Source organism: Sander lucioperca, chromosome 8, assembly GCF_008315115.2.
Source record: "Sander lucioperca isolate FBNREF2018 chromosome 8, SLUC_FBN_1.2, whole genome shotgun sequence".
Classification (NCBI taxonomy): Eukaryota; Metazoa; Chordata; class Actinopteri; order Perciformes; family Percidae; genus Sander; species Sander lucioperca.
Genome location: NC_050180.1, coordinates 17,202,690 through 17,224,655, shown reverse-complemented (window position 1 = coordinate 17,224,655; position 21,966 = coordinate 17,202,690). Strand labels below are relative to the sequence as shown.

General features: G+C 38.1%; 2 protein-coding genes across 6 annotated transcripts in view; one reads left to right on the top strand and one right to left on the bottom strand.

Moving 5' to 3' along the window:
- phf11 (PHD finger protein 11) overlaps positions 1–21,966 on the top strand; it is a 30,018-nt gene that overhangs the window by 8,028 nt on the left and 24 nt on the right. For 2 of the 4 annotated variants that reach the window (XM_031293953.2, XM_031293941.2), the window contains exons 16-18: positions 1,502–1,636; positions 1,735–1,806; positions 7,386–8,118. In XM_031293953.2, the coding sequence (XP_031149813.1) occupies positions 1,502–1,636; positions 1,735–1,806; positions 7,386–7,462 (284 nt within the window). In that variant the 3' untranslated portion in view covers positions 7,463–8,118. Of the gene's footprint in view, positions 1–1,501; positions 1,637–1,734; positions 1,807–7,385; positions 8,119–21,966 lie in introns of those variants that run through there. The other 2 variants (XR_004104031.2, XM_031293962.2) reach the window with 2 other exon arrangements.
- On the bottom strand, positions 9,528–21,856 carry LOC116045911 (RCC1 and BTB domain-containing protein 1). 2 transcript variants are annotated; one of them, XM_036003922.1, is made up of 13 exons: positions 21,707–21,856; positions 18,492–18,732; positions 17,699–17,789; positions 17,246–17,396; positions 16,996–17,162; positions 15,987–16,145; positions 15,789–15,896; positions 14,205–14,347; positions 13,911–14,101; positions 11,643–11,769; positions 11,388–11,539; positions 11,157–11,287; positions 9,528–10,690 (listed from the first exon to the last, which is right to left on the bottom strand). In XM_036003922.1, exons 2-13 carry the CDS (start codon positions 18,521–18,523, stop codon positions 10,550–10,552), a joined length of 1,593 nt encoding a protein of 530 aa, XP_035859815.1. In that variant the 5' UTR covers positions 18,524–18,732; positions 21,707–21,856; the 3' UTR covers positions 9,528–10,549. The 2 variants fall into 2 exon arrangements, with proteins under 2 accessions (XP_035859815.1, XP_031149777.1); XM_031293917.2 differs by lacking the exon at positions 17,699–17,789.

Here is a 21,966-nt window from a genome sequence, read left to right as displayed (position 1 = left end):
CCATGATTGGTGCATCTGAACAGGGAGCGGTGGATTTTTGCAAATCGCACTACAGGCTGTAGGTGAAGCCAGAGGAACTGGATTATTTTTTTAATTACCTGCTTCATGTAGTTCTACTCGGACATAGGGTCAGTTTCAGCAAATATGACACAAAGTTAGTTTTATAAGTCTTACCTACTGCACCTTTAATGTATTCACACATATTTCACATGCGGTTGGATAAGATTAATAGATAGATAGATAGATAGATGGATAGATGGATAGATGGATAGATACTTTATTGATCCCCAAGGGGAAATTCAAGGTCCCAGTAGCTTAAAGACATCACACACAACATACACATACATCATAAACAGGATGATAAAATAACAAATAACAAAAACAAAAAAATAATAATAATCCACATGAATAATATGGACAATAAAAGAAAAGATAAATAAAAAATCCACATGAATGTACTAAGGGATGTATAAGCATGAGACGCTTGCAGTGACAGGGCAGGTAAGGTTCTCTATGGTAAGGTGCTCTATGAGAGTGTGTGTCATGGTGGTAGTGCAAATAAGTCCAATAGTGCAAGGAATGTAGACATAGTAATATAAAAACTATATAGCAGTGCGAGGATAAAGTTTAAAAAAATACAGTATTAAATATGGGCATTATAAAGGAATAAAGTAGACAGTAGGATAGACACAAATCAACAGTCAATATTAGAGGTTTGAAGTAATAGGGCTACAGCCATTGTTCAGTATTAAGTTAGACCTCAGTCCAGGTTGGGGGAAGGAGGGAGGGAGGGGTTGTGCATATGGGCTAATATAGCCAGTAAACAGTGTAAACAGTGTAAGCGGTAAACAGTAGGCCAGTGGACAGTCACTACATAACTATTGTTATAGGAGGTAGTGGAAGTGTTGGAGAGGGAGGAGAGGCAGACAGACTATGCAGAGAAGTCTTTCTCTCTTCTTCCCTTTTGTGAAGCATTGTAGAGTTGTATGGCCCTGGGAACAAATTACTTTCTCAGTCGGTCAGTTGTGCATGGCAGTGTGCGTAGACTTGAGCTGATCATGCTCTTCTGCTTTGTGATAGTGCTGTGGAGTGGATGACAGTCATTGTCCAAAATGTTGAGCAGTTTGTTCAGGGTCCTTTTATCTGATATTGAAGTGATGCACTCCAGTTCAGCCCATATAAGGAGGATCAAGACTTTAGATAGTGATTGTGGTTATACAGTGTATATACAAGGTAGATAAATTATTAGGTTTCTTAATTTTTAGCAACAGTATTATCTATGTAACAATTGAACAGCGTCAGCTACAGAGCACCTCTTCAGCTTCTTGCTCAGGGTCTGTCCCAAAGCACAGCTCTGCTAGACCCCCTTCTTCTCCTGACCACTCCAAATCTCGCAGTGTTACCCACTCACCTCCATGCACCAGCTCAGCCATTTCTCCAGCTCCACCTGGACCAATTTGTGTATCCCTCCTGTCCTCCCCTTCCCTTACCTCCTACCCAGAGCCGAGCACCTACTCCACCAGCTTCTGGAAAAACTGCAACGTGGCAGGATGCACACAGGCCATCTTTACTGGTTTCATTAATGAGATGAACGATATCTCCAGCAGAATCCAGGCAGACCAGGCCAGCCAGGAGGGTGAGGGAGGATACAAGTTACTGTGTACAGCATCGCTGTCTCACCATTATTTATGTTTCAAACACTGGACTATAAAGCTCTTTCTGTTCTTTCCACAGATTGTGATATTGCACTAACAGCGATGATGGCTTCTAGGAAACTGGCAGAGCTTGTGGCCAAGCAGAAGGATGGTGAAGTATACTATGACACTTTTAATGACTGTTGTTATGGCATACTATACTATGACTTTTATATGACTTTTTTATGACATACTATAATGTTTTATGACATACTATACTATGACTTTTTATGACTTATGATTTACTATACTAAGACATTTTATGACTTTTCATGACATACTATATACTATGACTTTTTCAATGACACTATACTATGACTTTTATGACATATACTATGACTTTTTATGACATAGTATTCTATGACTTGTTTATGGCTTTTTATGGCTTTTTATGACATACTATATATGACTATATTATGAGTTTTTATGAAATACTACGTATGACGTTTTTTTACTTTTCACGACATACTATATACTATGTGTTTTTTATGGCTTTTTATGACATATACTGACTTTTTATGAAGTTAAATTCAGTTGAGTCTGTTTACTCTCACTCTTTATCAACAGCTTACAGCTTCAGGTTACACTTCCAGTTTACACCGACCTACTCACAATCTACACATAGCCTGAAGTAGTGTCCCAACAACGCCCCCTCTTCCCAGTGAGCTCCCTACTTAAAGGAGCCGCAGTCTCCAGTGAATGTCTTAATATTGTGGGTCACCACAATACTATACTATGACTTTTCAGGACATACTATACTATGACTTTTTCATGACATACTATACTATGACATTTTTATGACATAGTATACTATGACTTTTTATGACATACTATACTATGACTTTTTTGACATGCTATACTATTAGTTTTTTATGAGTTTTTATGAAGTACTGTACTATGACGTTTTTATGGCTTTTAGGACATACTATACTATGACTATTTATGACATACTGTACTATGACTTTTTATGGCTTTTAGGACATACTATACTATGACTATTTATGACATACTGTACTATGACTTTTTATGACTTTTCATGACATACTATACAATGATTTTTTATGACTTTTCTTATGACTTTTTATGACATACTATACTATGCAAGGGTGTAACTTTGGTTTGAGAAGTGGGGGGGACCTCTGCCAGAATTTCTTTTTCGATTTGAAACCCATTTCCTGCATTTTAACATACATCTATATGGACTATGGTGATACAAAATCCAGGAAAAAATTAAGTTGATCAATTAATTGATAAATTCTGCAAGAAAGAATAGTACAATAGTATGTATAAGAAATAGATGTCTAATTGTATAATGTAGGGGCTGATCACCAAGACTTGAGAGAATCATTTTATAAAGGCAAAAATGTTAATGTTTTGTGTGTTAATCAAATTTAAATAATAGATTTAATTTACACTGCAGGCACGCCATCTAATCAGGGGTAAAACAGGTGAGAAGTATACGGTGGACCTCCAACCCTACGGGGGTCGGGGGGTATGCCCCCCCCCCCCCCCCCCGAAGAAAATGTATATTTGAAAGTTAAAAGCATCCATCTGGTGCACTTTGAGAGCAAAAATAAGAGGCTAGATCTATAAAAAAATCTGTGCCTCTTGTAAACAATATGGTATTCTTGTAAGCAATGTAACCATATTTAACTGCATTGTTTGTATAAATATGAATGGTGAAGACATTGCAAAAGAAGTCACACCAACAAATCATGGTAGATGAGACAGGGTTTAGTTTACAAATGGTTAAAAACAAAATCCAATAGAGCATACATTTGAGTCAACAAAGAAATATAGCAAAACTGGTTACCATTGTTGAACTGGTTTATTTTCTATCTATTACAGGTAGAGGACAGGGTATTGATCAACTTGACACATTTCCACCCTGGTGGACAATAAGGATGCATTTTATTCTAGCTCTCCCTATATCCCTTTTACCTAAAATTGGTTCCTTCAAGAAAAACATTTGGAAGAACATTTAACTTGATAATATCAAAACTGTATTCACTACTTCTCATGTACATCTTTTATCATCAACAAATCAAAATCACCAGGCCCTTCATACAGCACATAACCTACCTGCAACGTTGTGCTGCTACTGCTTCCCTGTCTCACCCTCTGTTTTGAAGCAGCTCCACCTCATCTGTCCTGTGATATGAAAACAACTTGAGTTAGGATCATATTGAGTCTAACATTAAACTAGCAGCCAGATAGTCTGCTTATCATACATTGCTGACAGAAAAGGGACTATGACTTTTTACTATGACTTGTTATGGCTTTTCATGACATACTATACTATGACTATTTATGACATACTATACTGACTTTTTTATGGATTTTTTAATGACTTTTTCATGACGTACTATACTATGACTTTTTATGGTTTTTATGACATACTATACTGTGACTTTTTTCAACATACTACACTATGACTTTTTGTTTTACTTTTTTCGATTTACTGTATTGAGTTTTTTTTACTTTTTTCAACATACTATACTATGACTTTTTTCGACATACTATATTATAACGTTTTTTTTCAACATACTATGACTTTTTTTACTCTTTTCAACATACTATACTATACTGACTTTTGTACGACCTTTTCTAACATACTACACTAATGACTTTTTTTTTTTTTTACTTTTTTGGACATACTATACTATGACGTTTTATGACATACTATACTATTACTTTTTTATGACATGCTATACTATTAGTTTTTGATGACTTTTTATGACATACTGTACATTTTTTATTTTATTTATCCAGGTAAACAAGCAAATGAGAACAAATTCTCATTTGCAATGCACATTCATATCTAGAAGCTGTCCATTACAACCACAGTCTGATCTGCTGGCCACTGAGCAGCTCCACTGGAGCGGTTGGGTTAAGGGCCTTGCTCAAGGGCACCTTAGTGGTGGTAATGAGGGAGGGACAAGTGCTGCTCAGATTTTATCCTGTCAGTCTGAGGATTGAACTGACAACCTCCCTGTCACAAGCTTGCTTCTTTAACCTCTAGGCCACTGCCCTTTACTTTTTTATGGCTTTTATGACATACTATACTGTGACTTTTTTTGACATACTACACTATGACTTTTTGTTTTACTTTTTTCAATTTACTGTATTATGACTTTTTTTTTTTTTACTTTTTTCAACATACTATACTATGACATTTTTGTGACTTTTTTCGACATACTTTACTATAACTTTTTGTTTTACGCTTTCCGTGATCCTATACTAGACTTGTTCGATTTATTTCAACATTCTATACTATGACTTTTTTTTTACTCTTTTCGACATACTAGAGTATTTTTTTTTTCTCTTTTCGACATACTATACTATGACTTTTTTCTACTTTTTTCCACATACTATACAATTACTTTTTTCTAATTTTTCCACATACTATACTATGACTTGTTTTAACATACTATACTATGGCTTTTTTTTTTTTTTTGCTTTTTATGACATACTGTACTGTCTTTTTGACTCATACAATGACTCATCAATAAATCAATTTTATTTGTCACATACAATTCCAGTGAAATGTTATCCTATCAGCTTCTTCAACTTGTGCATAATTCATCATGAAGCAGAATGTGGCCGTCATATCGGCACAGAAAAAGAGTCTCCGGGTTGAATGGCACCGGCACACCAGGATCCAGCCACATCTCAGTGAAAGGACACCACAGCACCCAAAGTCCTGTTGGAAACTGACGGAGGCCACCCAGCTCACCGTCCGATGCCTGCACAGTGGCATGATGACAGTGTTGGCAGAAGACTGGCTATTTGATTTCCTAATCTTGATGCAACATGCCATCACCAGCCAACGTCAACCACATAAAGCACAACTAATATTTTTAAAATAGACAACCTGTATGCCTTTTTTTATGATATACTATATTATGAATTTTCTATAACTTTTTTCCACATACTATATGACTTTTTTTTAAACGCTTTTTGACATACTAAATTATGATTATTTTACTTTTTCCGACACGCTATACTATGACTTTTTTCAGCATACTATACTATGACTTTTTATGGCTTTTTATGACACCTGTATGACTTTTTTCGAAATACTATACTTTGACTTTTTAATGACTTATTTCAACATACTATACTATGACTTTTTTTTTACTTTTTTGGACACACTATACTAGACTTGTTTGACTTTTTTCGACATACTATACTATGACTTTTTTTTTTTTAACTCTTTTTGACATACTAATATAGTATTACTTTTTTTGCTCTTTTTCGACATAACTATACTATGACTTTTTTTCCACATACTACACTATGACTTGTTATGGCTTTTCATGACCTACTATACTAAGACTTTTTTTTTTTTTTACTTTTTTGGACACACTATACCAGACTTGTTAATTTTGTTGATACTATGACTTTTTTTCCACATACCATACTATTACTTTTTTTCGACGTTTTTTCCACATACTATACTATGACTTTTTTCAACATTCTATACTATGACTTTTTTTTTACTCTTTTCGACATACTAGAGTATTTTTTTTTCTCTTTTCAACATATACTATGACTTTTTTTCCACATACTATACAATTACCTTTTTTCTACTTTTTTTTGACATACTGTACTATGTCTTTTTGACTCATACAATGACTCATCAATAAATCAATTTTATTTGTCACATACAATTCCAGTGAAATGTTATCCTATCAGCTTCTTCAACTTGTGCATAATTCATCATGAAGCAGAATGTGGCCGTCATATCGGCACAGAAAAAGAGTCTCCGGGTTGAATGGCACCGGCACACCAGGATCCAGCCACATCTCAGTGAAAGGACACCACAGCACCCAAAGTCCTGTTGGAAACTGACGGAGGCCACCCAGCTCACCGTCCGATGCCTGCACAGTGGCATGATGACAGTGTTGGCAGAAGACTGGCTATTTGATTTCCTAATCTTGATGCAACATGCCATCACCAGCCAACGTCAACCACATAAAGCACAACTAATATTTTTAAAATAGACAACCTGTATGCCTTTTTTATGATATACTATTCTATGACTTTTCGACATGTTATACTATGACTTTTTTGTGACTTTTTTCAACATACTATACTATGACTTTTTAACTTTTTGCACATACTATACTATGACTTTTTTATGTTTTTTTACATACTATGACTTTTTCATGACAGCCTATACTATGACTTTTTATGTTTTTTTACATACTATGACTTTTTCATGACAGCCTATACTATGACTTTTTATGGCTTTTCATGATATACTCTGTTTTTGGGGGCTTTTTTTGGCTGTTATGATATACTGTACTATGGCTTTTTATGACATACTATGCTATGACTTTTATGACTTATAGCCTACTATACTATGACCTTTTTTAACATACCATACTATGATTTTGTTAGTTAAGTTTTGATAATTTCTGATTTTACAAATTCAGTTTCATTAGTATATGTTCCACAATTTATTCATGTGATTACCGGTATATATTTTTTAAATATTGAACACTTTAGAGCAGTGTAAAGTACAACTTCAGTTTTTAATATACGTAACTTTGTTTTTAAGATGTTGTAATGTTATTCAAGATTCAGATCTACAGTATAAGCTCTGAACTACATTTACAAATTCAGCATTGCCCTTGTTAATCATGTAAAATTATGATTTCTAAACGACAGCGTATTGTTTTACAGCGTTAGAAAGGAAACGAAAGGAACTGCAAAAGGCAGCAGCAGCTATGGAGGAGGCCGCCTCAGCACTGAGGAGATGAGTCCATCAGCAGCTCCTGTAAGAACATGGATTACAGTGTTTACTGTTGTCTTGTCTGTGATTCCCACTGTTGGTTGTATTTCAAATGACTCACATTGGCATTTTCATCACGACATACAGTCCAGTATGACATTTTATACAACCTGTATTTGTATGTATAGTTAAGACAGTGAAAAAGGGCTGGATATGGAAACACAAAACTGTAACAATATTTGGCATTGATAATTCAAATAGCACTGAGATAGTTAAAATGTTGAATTCTTACAATACGATCTAAGATTTCAGCCTGTGATCATGATGCTTTTATAAATAAGTTGTAAATGGTGTTGTTCCATTTAGAAAAGATGTCACACAGGAATGTGTCATATTATGCAATAAAAATAATATGCACTGGCAATTGAAATTAGTAATCAAAGGACAGAAAAGCTGAAATAATGCAGCAGGTTCCAGTTGAGTATTTGCAAAGAATTGTCTACATCCTGATCGCACAGTGGAGTCCGAAGTCTGTTTTGTTCACATCATTATCAAAGAGGAATTCATGTTTAGTGTTCTTGTTAAGGATTACAATTTTTTTGATTAAAATTGATCTTTTACATGACACATGTTGGTGTATATTACTTTTCCTTGAACCTTTTTATAAAAGGTTTGCTCAAGTCACATATATTTCAGTCAAAGAACTCATACCCCTAATACACTGTGAATTGATCCAATATTTGAACTATTCTTACCAGTTATTGACTAAATGTAGCCCTTTGTGCATTTTTGTTTTCATTTAACCAGGTTATTAAAATCGTTTTCAAGGAAGACCTGGCTAATATAGCACACCATTACAAGGTTACAAAAATAAAATACAGAATGTCACCAAACACAATTGACAATAGATATAAAATCCATTTTAGGAATAGCAATTGCACTCTTCTTAATCAGAGCGCTGAACTCCCCCAGGGAGACCAAATCATCATACTGTATGTGTTGTGAAGGTTATTCCATGACCAAGGGTGCAGACATTTCAAAATCATCACCAGTAATGTTTTAAAACAATGTTTTAGTTGATAAAGATTTTCCAATTGTTTAACATCTTTAGGAAAGCACTTCTAGATTATTCTGAGTTATCACCATTAACACCAAACTGCAGATAGATTTTCACAGACCGTATTATCTGAACCGAACAGCTTAATACAGAATCCCATTTGCATCCAAGATACAAAAGCCAACTGTTACGAGATGTTACTTAAAGTACACTCACTGGAAAGATGAAACCGCAAGCATAACACTGAAGCATCCACAGAAAGATTTTTAAGTATTTTAGTGCTTTTCCTTTTATTAGAGCATCAAAGGGCCTCAGGTGTGGATTCAAACACAGGCCGCTGCACGCGCTACCGTGTGTGAGATAGAGGTCGCCCCAAAATGTCCACTTTTGATTTCCTTTGATAGATGATGAAACAAAACATTGTGGTGGTGGTTTGCATCTCGTGGTTTATTTATTTATTTATTTTTTGGGCTTTTCCACCTTTATTTGATAGGACAGCTAGGTGAGAAAGGGGAGAGAGAGGGGGAAGACATGCAGGAAATCGTCACAGGTCGGATTCGAACCCTGGACCTCTGCGTCAAGGCATAAACCTCTCAGTATATGTGCGCCTGCTCTACCCACTGCCCAACCCGGCCACATCTCGTGGTTTATTGATGCACAAAAGAGATCTGTTCATTCTGAAACTCAAGTATTGTGCTTTCTAAAATATTACTATGATACATGACAGCTTTTTCAATTAGGTTTATTGCAATATATTTTTGAATACTTAACATACACAAGTCTTTTAATTTCCTCGCAAAGGTCAAAATATTACTGGCAATTCACAATACTATAATATAACTCAATATCAATCAATCAATCAATCAATCAATCACATAATTGATTTTGAAGTAGATATGTCCTGCATAGAAATGAGCAATATATTCTTCAAAATACTCCCAGCAGTAGTGCAGAAAGATGTCACATCAACTTAATAAATGATAATATTGTAAAATATTGTTTTCAACATACAATAGATGTCGTGGATGAAAAGGTATTTTTAGAAAGTCCAGGCCCATACAACGTAAGCTTCTGCAAGGCTACAGGCCTTACTGTAAACAGATTTTTAATGGCTCTATACATTTTTTGTCAGCTGGCAACCAGGCGAGTTTAACTGCCAGTTAACACCAACTGAATTGTTTTATGTGATAAAAATAGACAAATTAAAGAAGCTTTTATGGAGTTGTTATGGAGTTGTAGCTGCACAAAATAACACTTTCCAACCTATGGAATCCACAAATGTAGCGGCATCATTTTCACATCTGTAACAATTTAAGACTGAATCTCACTTGTAACCTGAGTTCCCCTCTTTGGGTCTTCTTATAGCCTAGACAGAAGATCACACCTCAGCTACTAGGACTAATAATCGCTGACTGGAGTTTGACCTAAACAGACTAAATAAAAGGGTTGAATCTGCATTCTTGATATGTCATGTCATATGTCATAACATTTGTTCTATCCTGGAATCTAAAAGTGCAAAAAGCCTTATATCTCAACCTGAAAACCATGATTCTAGATGGTACATCCAAACTATAATGCAGTCTTCTAGTAAAGATATTTTCAATAAGTGCAAGCACTTAAGAAGAAATTAAACAGAATAATAGAAAATAAAGTGATATCAGGCGACTGGCAAGAATATTTCAAGTTAATAGAAACAACAACTTCATCAAGCGATAGTATGCCTCTCAATGCATTTTAAGTCCTGCTTTACACGATATGTGTAAAGGAATAGGCAGTCAGGCACTGTGGCAAACAATTACCTGTAACTGGACTGTGTGATGTCAGCTCAGCCTTTTAATATCGGCATGAACAGCTCACATAATGGACACACTAGTCTGGAATGAGATGAATAACAGATTTGACAGTGATGGTGATAATCTAAAGATATAAAGTTTGTATACCACCTGTCAGTAAAAGGCTCCTGGAGCCAACTGGGAGTGACCAAGTCCTTTGAGGAGTCACTCCCGGAGTCGCCACAGCAGCCTCTGCATCTGTGTCTATAATGATCTCGGGTTGAGGTCAGTTTTTGAAGGCTCCGCAGCGGCTGGCTCGACATATGAAATCTTTGAGCAGGTTGCCGTCAATCTGCCAGAAAGCGGCGGTCTGGGTCACCTCAGTCAGGTGATTCACACAGAACTTAAAGCAGAACTCTTCCAGGTCCTGAAAGACAAAAGGTAAGAGCAACAATTAGCAAATTGTTCTTCATGTTGGTCCCATGTTCTTCAAGAAATTACCGAGATACTTGGAAGAAGTCGTGGGGCCCTATTTTCTGACCAGCACAAGCCGCTCCAATCGTTTGGTATTTTCCTGACCTTTAAAATTCTCAAAAATCTATTCCAAAGTTTTCAGGAAGATCATATGAGGCTTCAGTAATCTGAGTAAGACAAATTAGGTGGATATCTTTCAAAGTTAGTCTTTTAGATACAAAATGCCCGCTTTTGTTGAGAGGCAGTGGAGGGATAGCAACATGGCAACGGGATTTGGTACTTAAAAGACTAACTTTAGAAGATACCCAGTTGATTTAGCTAACTCCACTTCTGACCTCAGTGAATAATGTCATACAATTCCAATTGATCTCTCCTTATTGATAGACATACAAACAATGACAGTTGGTAGAGTCACTGACCTCTGCATCATAGCGCACAGCCGCTGACAGCAGAGAGAAGGCATTTTCAACGGTGATTCCTCTCTTTATAATATGTTGACACAGACGTTTCAGGCGGTTCTCACAATATGACGTGGCCAGGTCCAGCAGCCCTGACAGAGCAGAGACACCAATAATAACACTGTGCATTTACAACCAACACACAAACAAATGTCAGTAAAGATCAGGCTGTGACGTGTGTGTGGTTCTGACCAATAGCATCCTCAGGAGGCAACTCCACATTGTCTGTGTAAAGGAACTCTAGGAAGGAGCGGTACACTGGGTAGGAGAACTGGTCTATTTCAATCACCTCCTTCATGTCTTCGTTCCAGTGGGACTGGAACATGGATCTGAAGTGTTCACACCTGCACGGCCGTTTGTTTCAGGATAGATACAGGTGTTTTTGAATTATTTATGAACAAATAAGTATATAACTTAAACTGACAGCTGCGAGATGAAATCCCTGACCTGATTTTGAGAACCGCTTTGTGGACATAGATATATTTGCCGTCGACGCAGAACTTGAGGTCAGCTGTCTCTGGGTTGTCAAACTCTTTCTTCAGTGACTGAGCCACAGTCAAGAAGTCATCATGCTCTGCAGGGAGAAAACACCCACACACACATCAAGCTCTGGCATTAGGAAGATAAAAAAAAAAAAACTCTTAGCAGTGATTTGAATTACTTTCATTTTTACAACAGAAACAGGACGGACCACAGTTTTCTTATGTCTTATGATGAGGGTTTATTTCACGTTGCTCTATTAATTTCATTGTCTGTATCCCACTAAGAACCATGTGACTTAGCACTAATTATACGGTACATTGCCATTTAATGATTCCAATTATTTAATGGCAGTGCACACCAGCACGTAAGAACTTGCAAAAAAAAAAAAATAAATATATATATATATATATATATATATATATATATATATATACACACACACACACACACATATATACAGTGAGGAAAATAAGTATTTGAACACCCTGCTATTTTGCAAGTTCTCCCACTTAGAAATCATGGAGGGGTCTGAAATTGTCATCGTAGGTGCATGTCCACTGTGAGAGACAGAAATCAGAAATCACAATATATGATTTTTTAACTATTTATTTGTATGATACAGCTGCAAATAAGTATTTGAACACCTGTCTATCAGCTAGAATTCTGACCCTCAAAGACCTGTTAGTCTGCCTTTAAAATGTCCACCTCCACTCCATTTATTATCCTAAATTAGATGCACCTTTTTCAGGTGTCTTTAGCTGCATAAAGACACCTGTCCACCCCATACAATTGCATGTTAGTAGAATCCAACTACTAACATGGCCAAGACCAAAGAGCTGTCCAAAGACACTAGAGACAAAATTGTACACCTCCACAAGGCTGGAAAGGGCTACGGGGAAATTGCCAAGCAGCTTGGTGAAAAAAGGTCCACTGTTGGAGCAATCATTAGAAAATGGAAGAAGCTAAACATGACTGTCAATCTCCCTCGGACTGGGGCTCCATGCAAGATCTCACCTCGTGGGGTCTCAATGATCCTAAGAAAGGTGAGAAATCAGCCCACAACTACACGGGAGGAGCTGGTCAATGACCTGAAAAGAGCTGGGACCACCGTTTCCAAGGTTACTGTTGGTAATACACTAAGACGTCATGGTTTGAAATCATGCATGGCACGGAAGGTTCCCCTGCTTAAACCAGCACATGTCAAGGCCCGTCTTAAGTTTGCCAATGACCATTTGGATGATCCAGAGGAGTCATGGGAGAAAGTCATGTGGTCAGATGAGACCAAAATAGAACTTTTTGGTCATAATTCCACTAACCGTGTTTGGATGAAGAAGAATGATGAGTACCATCCCAAGAACACCATCCCTACTGTGAAGCATGGGGGTGGTAGCATCATGCTTTGGGGGTGTTTTTCTGCACATGGGACAGGGCGACTGCACTGTATTAAGGAGAGGATGACCGGGGCCATGTATTGCGAGAGTTTGGGGAACAACCTCCTTCCCTCAGTTAGAGCATTGAAGATGGGTCGAGGCTGGGTCTTCCAACATGACAATGACCCGAAGCACACAGCCAGGATAACCAAGGAGTGGCTCTGTAAGAAGCATATCAAGGTTCTGGTGTGGCCTAGCCAGTCTCCAGACCTGAACCCAATAGAGAATCTTTGGAGGGAGCTCAAACTCCGTGTTTCTCAGCGACAGCCCAGAAACCTGACTGATCTAGAGAAGATCTGTGTGGAGGAGTGGACCAAAATCCCTCCTGCAGTGTGTGCAAACCTGGTGAAAAACTACAGGAAACGTTTGACCTCTGTAATTGCAAACAAAGGCTACTGTACCAAATATTAACATTGATTTTCTCAGGTGTTCAAATACTTATTTGCAGCTGTATCATACAAATAAATAGTTAAAAAATCATACATTGTGATTTCTGGATTTTTTTTTTTTAGATTATGTCTCTCACAGTGGACATGCACCTACGATGACAATTTCAGACCCCTCCATGATTTCTAAGTGGGAGAACTTGCAAAATAGCAGGGTGTTCAAATACTTATTTTCCTCACTGTATATATTATATTTTTTTTTTTCTACTTGGGTTAAAATGGAGAAGTCATTTCAAAAACAACAGAAAATCTTCATCAGTAACAGAAATCTAATGTGGTTAATGGAATTAAACGTAAAACCACTGGTGCAGTCATTTCATTACTACATCACTGGGCACACGAGTCCCTTGTCTTACCCATGGAAAGAAGCCTCCACATAACTGAGGGGGTAGCGAAGCATGCAAAGACATCGTCGGTACAGGTGAAGTGCGTGAGGTGAGGCAGTACTATGGACTGGCCCCTGCACTGGCCCCACATGTACACCTGACCACTCTGAGTCTTGGCAGCTGACGTATGTGTGGAGTGACAGGCAGCAATCTCCACAATCCTGAGAGAGAGAAGAAGAAGAAGGCAGAGGAGAGAATTAGCAGTGTAAAAGACAGTGAGGAGACGGTTTGTGAAACAGTATTTGTGGTGATGGGTTAGCTCGCCTCTCTTTCTCAGTCATGATCTGAACTGGGCTCAGCTGGTTGCTCTTGTTGCCGGTGCCCAGTTGTCCATATGTGTTGGCACCCCAAGCGAACAGCAACCCCTCGTCTGTTAGTGCCAGGGAGTGGGCATAGCCTGAGACAATCTGAAGAGGAAAACAAACAACGTACATGTAAGATTGACCCCCATTTGGAGCCAGCCTCAAGTGGCCACTCGATAAGCTGCAGTTTTTGGCACTTGCACATTGGCTTCATTTTTCATCAAGTGTTGTCACTGGTAAGACCCAGAATTTGGTAACACTTTACTTGAAGGTATCTACATAAGAGTGACATGACACTGTCATGAACACATGACACTGTCATGACAGTCATGACACATGAACCCTAACCATAACTTGTCATGACAAAAACCGAATGACACTTACTAAAAGAAGCGTTATGTCATAAAAGTTTATGACTTGTATATAATGTTTATGACACTTTCATGACAGTGTCATGTCACTCTTATGTAGATACCATCAAGTAAAGTGTAACCCAGAATTTGAACAAGCCAATATTAGTTACTAATACGATGGAGGAGGTGGAATAAAAGAAAGAATGCTGGGATCCATGCAAAGATTTACACAAAAGGTAAACAAAGCCAACTTGGGTTCACTTTGCACTAATACTGTAAACTTGACAGTGAACTCAAATGTGAGGTTTTGAAACGAACAAAGTGGACCTAGAAACAAACCCTGCCTTAGCACTGATTAAAAACCAATGTCTTCATGTCTAAAGACCCTGAAAACCTATTTTCTCAATCTGCTTTTTCTGATGAGCGATGCAGTCCTACATTAACGCACAATTTTCTGCATCAGTCAAAACCGTTTAGGTTATTTCTCATAAGATATTTCTGTCTGTGCTGTTGTATCTGTGCTCTTCTCCCTTGTTTTAAGGGGGGAGGGCTCATTTGTAAAAAGGTGACACCACATACTTGTGTTTGAGTGTTAAACTCTGTAAAAAATGATCTAAGGATGCATTTTTCCAAACTTTAAATATGAATGACTAAATAAGCCACAGTCAAAGTTAAATAACTTTTATTAACCAAGTGGTTAACCACAGAAACGCAGATACAGGCTTCAGTGTAACTAATGATAATATTACATCTAAATATGACACCTTTCTTGTATCTTATAATGCCTCTCCCAGGTGCTTTCACGTTGTGTGTTTCTCATTAGTTTTACCCGAGGATCTCCTGCAATAAACTATTCTTGTGCTTCTTCCTATGAAGTATTTTAGCGGCAAACCATTTGATACTTAAAAATGTGAAAGATTCTGAATAAAATTAGTTGGTGCATACATAAAGATTTCTTCTTGTACCCACTCACAGAACTATACAATTGATAAAACTGCAATGGCATTGTTCACATGTTTGCATTTAAATAAGGTGACAGGGCTGAATCAAAATGTAGTAATGAAATGGTGTAGCTTAAAAATATGTAGATAGATTGGATTGCATATTTATATGACTTTACTGTATAATGATATCAGATCTCACTGGGTGAGATGCACAAATATAAGTTTTTGTTTTGAGTTGTAATCTCACACCTGTTGAACACATAAACCCTGCAGAGCTACAAGGCGACAGGGAGTAAGTTGGTTCCCATTATTTCCAAGTCCCAGTTGTCCGTTCCCATTGTAGCCCCAACCATACACCTGCAGAGACACGAAGAGAAGATGAGTGCTGTGGTGGCCGGAGAAGGACAACACTGTGTTTATAGCTCCAGTATAAATTAAAACAGTCACCTCTCCATTGTCCACTACCGCCAGAGACGAGGTCTGCCCACAGACGATACTGACAGCCACTTTGTTCTGCAGGCAGCTCGACACTCTGCGGGGCGTGGGCTGGTTCGCTGTGGAGCCTGAACCCACCTGACCACAGTTGTTGTAGCCCCATGCATACACCTGGCAGACATGAGGATAAAGGTGAGAAGAAGAGTTAAATAACACCCTCTCTTCTATTAATTTAAGAGTAGACATCATTATTATTATTATTATTATTATTACATAACAAAAAATATTATCCATCCCGCATGTACCGTAAGCTCTAAATACCAGCTTTTATGTCCCTAGAGGGAGCTAAACTGCTACAAACATGCATTCATGTGTACAGCAGCCAGGCTTCTTAATGCTAGGAGGTAACTGAGTTGTTGGCTGCAGCGTTTAACACGTTGCATATTATTTGATTATTCTGTTCAAAAACAGAAGTGTAAAAACTAAATATTGCCATATTAGGGGGGTTTATGGACTATTTATTGACCAGCACCAGTTGCCAGGCAACCAGTGGAGAAGAACTAGTCTGGTTATTTAAGTCAGCCGGCTGCTGGGGGTAGCTTCTTATTTACATAACAGACATGAGAGTGGTATCAATCTTCCCATCAAAATCTCTGAAAGAAAACAAATTTATGTATTTCCCAGAATGTCAAACTATTTCTACAACAACTAACACATCTCAATTGAACTATTAAGATCCTTTTTGTGAATTTCAACCACAGTGAATAAACATTGTGTTGTATCTGGGAACCAGCAAGAGTGCACTACAGTGAAAAGCAGACTGTTTGAAGTAGTTTGAAGCACAATAGTTTCCTTAAAGCTGAGGTTAGTTGTCGAAGTTTTCAGCTCAGAGGGATCAACTATGCTGTGCTTGGACTTGATGGTCTGTCTGGCTAAGCCCTGCCTTTGGCCAAAGCTGAATCACATGTGTCATTAGAAAGGTTTTAAACAGGTTGCCATTCTGCAGCATGTAGACACTCACTTCTCCTGAGTCGGTCAGAGCCATTGAGTGGTGAGAGCCACAGGCCACCTCTGTCACCTTCTTATTGAGCAGGCTGGCAGACACGAGGACTGGAACTACTCCTTGGTTGGTTGTTCCATTTCCCAGTTGGCTGTAACCATTATGACCCCAGGCGAATAGCTCCCCATCTGAAACACAAAAAGATGAGTCATTCTGCAGCCCGTTTTAATCCAACTGTGAAGAGGAGGATTAAAAGGTTTTGTGCAGCTACCCTCTGTGGCCAGCAGGATGTGGGGTCCACAGCCGTAGCTCAGGCTGACCACCTTCCTCCCACTCAGGAAGTCCAGCTTCTTGGGTACGATGGTGCTCTGGCTGTCCCCTGTTCCCAGGCAGTTACTGCAGTTCAACCCAAACACATACACCTGAGTGTGGAGAGAGGAGGGACAACAGTGGGAACATATAATGTGGATCAGTGATAAGCAGGGCTAAGCAGAGACAGCCTCCATTAGCCGAGTGAGTAACAGGTCACATTCCAGACACACAAACATCAACACCAGCGGGCAGCGCTGATAAGAGCACACACAATTCAGTACAGAACAACAGCACTGATACAGAGAGGTGACAAGCAAGGACAGAAGCACTGGCCTACAGATTAACATTCTTCTTTAAAGAACCATACCAAAGGTTTTGCGTGTTTCAAAAGCTGAAAGACACTAAAACTCACCGTAGAGCTGAGGGGAACTAAAGCGGTGGATGATAAATCTCTGTCACTACGAGCCACACCCTTGACATTACAAGTAGTTATTTGATTAATTCTGAATATAAAAAAATTATTAGTGCAGTTTTACACACATCCCCACTTCACCATGCTACAATACAGTAACTCTGACAGAAAAGAAATAAAGTTAGGGGTGTGAATCTTAACTGGTGTCATGATTCGATTGCGATTATCCTGTTGACGAACATCCTCAATATTATTATATATTGCTACACATGGTTTTCATCAACACATTCAAACAGTCAGATACTAAATCCCCCTTTTTATTGTATCTGTTCTTAAAAAAAGACACTTCCTGAATGTAGCAGAGTCTGAACACAGCAGACAACAGACAAAAGGCACAGAAAAAAAAAGCATTAGGCAATAATCGATTATGGTCTGTACCTGCATCAATGCAGAATCGTCCAGGTCCGCATCGCAATGCATTGATGCAATGATTAATTTCAACACCCCTAATAAAATGTGCTATGTGGTTGGTTATCTACTGTAAGCATGTTTTACAACTCTTGTTGATTGAAGTTGAAAATTTGAGTAGGCAAGAATTAAAACCACTGCTTTTAAGGTAGGAAACCAATCTAAGAACCCACAATAGGCTGAAGAAAATAACAGTAACATAAAGTAGTAATGTAAAACATGTGAAGCCAAGGTCCCTTAAACTATTAGTTAAGCACCAGTGACGATGACCAGTGACAAGTGATGCATGATTAACTCCACCTCTGTTTTCCCTCAGACCACTCACCTCATCATCAGTGGTGATGTAGATGGCCTCATTAGCAGACGTTCCAAACACACATGCTTTTCGTATGGTGGAGAGCTCCTGGGGCCCTAACAGGCTGAAAATGGGCCATTTGGTTACATCCACCATGATGCACACGCTTTGAGTCTGTGGCGAGGGCGGCGGGGTGGAGGGATGAACCTCAGTCCAAAGCCAGGGCAGGGGACAGGGGCAGGGGGAGGCAGAGGTGCCAGTGCTGCCGTCGCTGTTGTGAGTGGGTGTGAAAATATACACAGTCAGGGAGCATCAAAGACATTTGTCTACCTATAGAAACATGATTTCAGCCAATGCACTTGTCTTAAACGCACTAATATGAGATAGGACGAGAAGAAAAAGGGGGGAAAAAAGCACTTCACAGCAAAGTCAAAGCATTCTGTCTTTAAAACTGTTAAATGTTTAAACACTTTGGGACAAACAGGCTTCACACACAGATACATGTTCATATTATTACGAAATAATGCTAAACCCAGACGTGATCTCAAGTTTTATTGGGCATAAGTAGGTAAACACGGGGGCAACGGGAAAATAAAATGTATTTATAATGAAATGAAATGCATCTTACAGAGGAGATTATAGAAAAGGTGGGTTACATTAGCTCAAACAGATCAGGGCTGCACCATATGAGGAAAATATGCGATAACGTTATTGAATACTGCGATAACGCTATTTTTTACGCTATTTCTCTGTGCTCAGTTCTGCATTTCTGCTGCTTTCAGTATTCTCCCAAAATACAACAAATTGCTTGTTGAATACCAAAACAAATGAAAGGAAATCATTTCCAACATTCTTGTATTGAACAAACTGAACATTGAATTGAATATAAAAGGCGCCATTAAAAAAAAAAGAATGACAGCTACATTTTAAAGTGCAGTTTTCTACTGATATTTCCTTTCAACTTACACAAACAAATCTCTGAGTGTCATTTGCGATATGTTGCAGCCTTTCACGATGTGTTTATTGCGGCAGTTGATATCGCGCTGACGATAAAAAAACTATATGTATTGTGCAGCCCTAGCTGGTATGCATGTATAAAGCTTGTCAGAGTAAAGTTTTAGTCTTAACTGTGTCAACATTCTACGAGTGGTATCAATTAGAATTAACAATGTGTGCCCTGCATGAACATTACTAAGACTTGGTCCCAGCTCCCAAATTATTTAAGAGAGCTCCAGAGCTTTCCTGAGCCAGTTAGGACTCACCAGCAGACGGCTCAGTTATGTACAGAGGTGGGAAGAAACAGAGGAAAAAACATTTTTGGAAAATAAAAATCATAGTACAGTGATTAGGATTGGTTCATAATAGGGGTAATAGGGGTGTGTGAAAAAAAATCGAAGATCATATGCATCGTGATTTTTGTTTTTGCAACCATTTTAAAAATTTATTATTTTTCCTACAATTAATATTTTTTATTGAATTTTTTTAAACAATGTTTCACCTAAATACTTTCGACTATATCACATATGTTTCCAGCAAAACAAACCAAAAGCAGAAAATCCATGTTGTGTTCTTCTTTACAAATGAAATAAAAGGCAGACAGACTGACTGACTGACATGTGATGTGCATTCTTTTTAAAAAACAATTAGTGTTTAGAAATGTCTCATGATATATTGTTTCTAGAAGTGTATTATTCAACTTTGTTTTTTTGTTAAGGAAAAGAAAATCACAATACTTAAATACCATTGAATCGCAATACTTCCAGAATAATAAATGAAAATCGCAATACAAATCCAATCGGCACCCATGTATCGTGAAAGAATCAAATCAGGACAAAAGCATATCGTCCCAGCCCTAGTGTCTAAGCAGTGAGACAGGCAGGACTCTCATCCTATTCGGACTTTCAAGAAGAAGAAAAACCTTAAAATAGATTATATCAAAATTTTATTTTTGTAATACAGCACAACTATTAGTTTGTGAATTTGAATCAGCCTCGTCTTAAGCTGGACAGCAGAGACAGGCTATGATGATGAGACAAATATAGGAGTTTGCTCCAAAGATGGTGCAGATCCATTTTCAGCACCACACACAGCTTTAGTATAATATTGTCATCCTTACCAGTAGTGGAAAATACTTGAGTACCAGTATTTCCACTTCATGCTACTTTATACTTCTACTTCCATACATTAGAGAGGGAAATCATGTACTTTTAACTACAAAAAGCTATAGTTAATACATGCTTTGTTTATTAAGATTTTCAAATAACAATATGATAACTAAATGGTTAGTTATAGATTAAACTACCCAACAGTATACAATTTAGGTCCACCTTGTCCAGCTATGATGTTAAAATGCTGCTAAACCACTGTACCGCGTTTTGTTCTCCATATACAAAAGACATTTTTTATTTTTATGCAAACCCTTTATACAAAATAACATCTATTTGTAAAGAGGACTTTCCGCAAACTAAAAGCATGACATACCATTCAGAAATATAGAGTAGTTCTCTCAGCCATCTGACTGTACCGATACAAACTTTTGAACGGTTGTGTTGTATATGAAGACATATTGGCCATTACATACAGCAGTTATCAACAGGTTTAACCACCAAATATGTAGGGTATTGGTCTTAACTCACTTGGATGTCACTAGAAACTGAATTTGAATCCAACTGAGTTATAGTGACACACATTTCTGCCCATAGTCATTTTCTCAAGAGTTTTGATGTTTAGCAATCCTCTGTCTTGATGCTGGGGGAGACAGTCGTCTTTGTAGACATGACTATAACTTCACTGTCCGATGTAAACAACGTAGCATCTGCTTTAGGGTGGATTTTAAAATCATGCTGTGTTGCCTGTTTCCCTGAAACGGTTATGGGTGAAAACAGCTTATGAAGTCAGAATGCTTAAGAATTTCTGAGGAAAATGACTTAACGTTTGTTCAGACTCTGGGTCACAGAAGTGTTATGTTTAATAACATCGTTGCCTGTGTTATGTTAAAAACCCCAGCAAACATTGGCCACTTCAACTGAGCTAGCCGGCTAATGTTGGCCTTTGTTACAAACGCGTTATTCAGCAAACTGTCGAGCTGACACATCAAAGTGAACGGAGTCGGTACTAGACTGATCCGTTTGGAAAGTCACAAGAGCTAACTGGCGACCGTTGACAAATTAGCCTGGAAGAAAAATAGCTTTTTAACAACTTCCAAAGCAACAGAAGAATTATGTTACCCTTTCCGTCAAACTCACCTGTTATTATAGCTCTGTTTCTGGTGTCGTTAACGGTTCTGGGCTGACGGTTTCCCCGGGCCACACGGGTCGGTGGCGGGTTGTCTGTCCGTGTATTCACTTTCTGCTGAAGCGGCCACACTCAGCTGCACTCGTACACTGACCTGGCACTGACGCTTATTTGCGGAAGTGAGGAGAAACAAATATTATGTCACGTGATTAGAAGACAAGAATAATCGATTTCAGACGGAGTTCAGAGTAGGTGTATTACTCTGTATCCA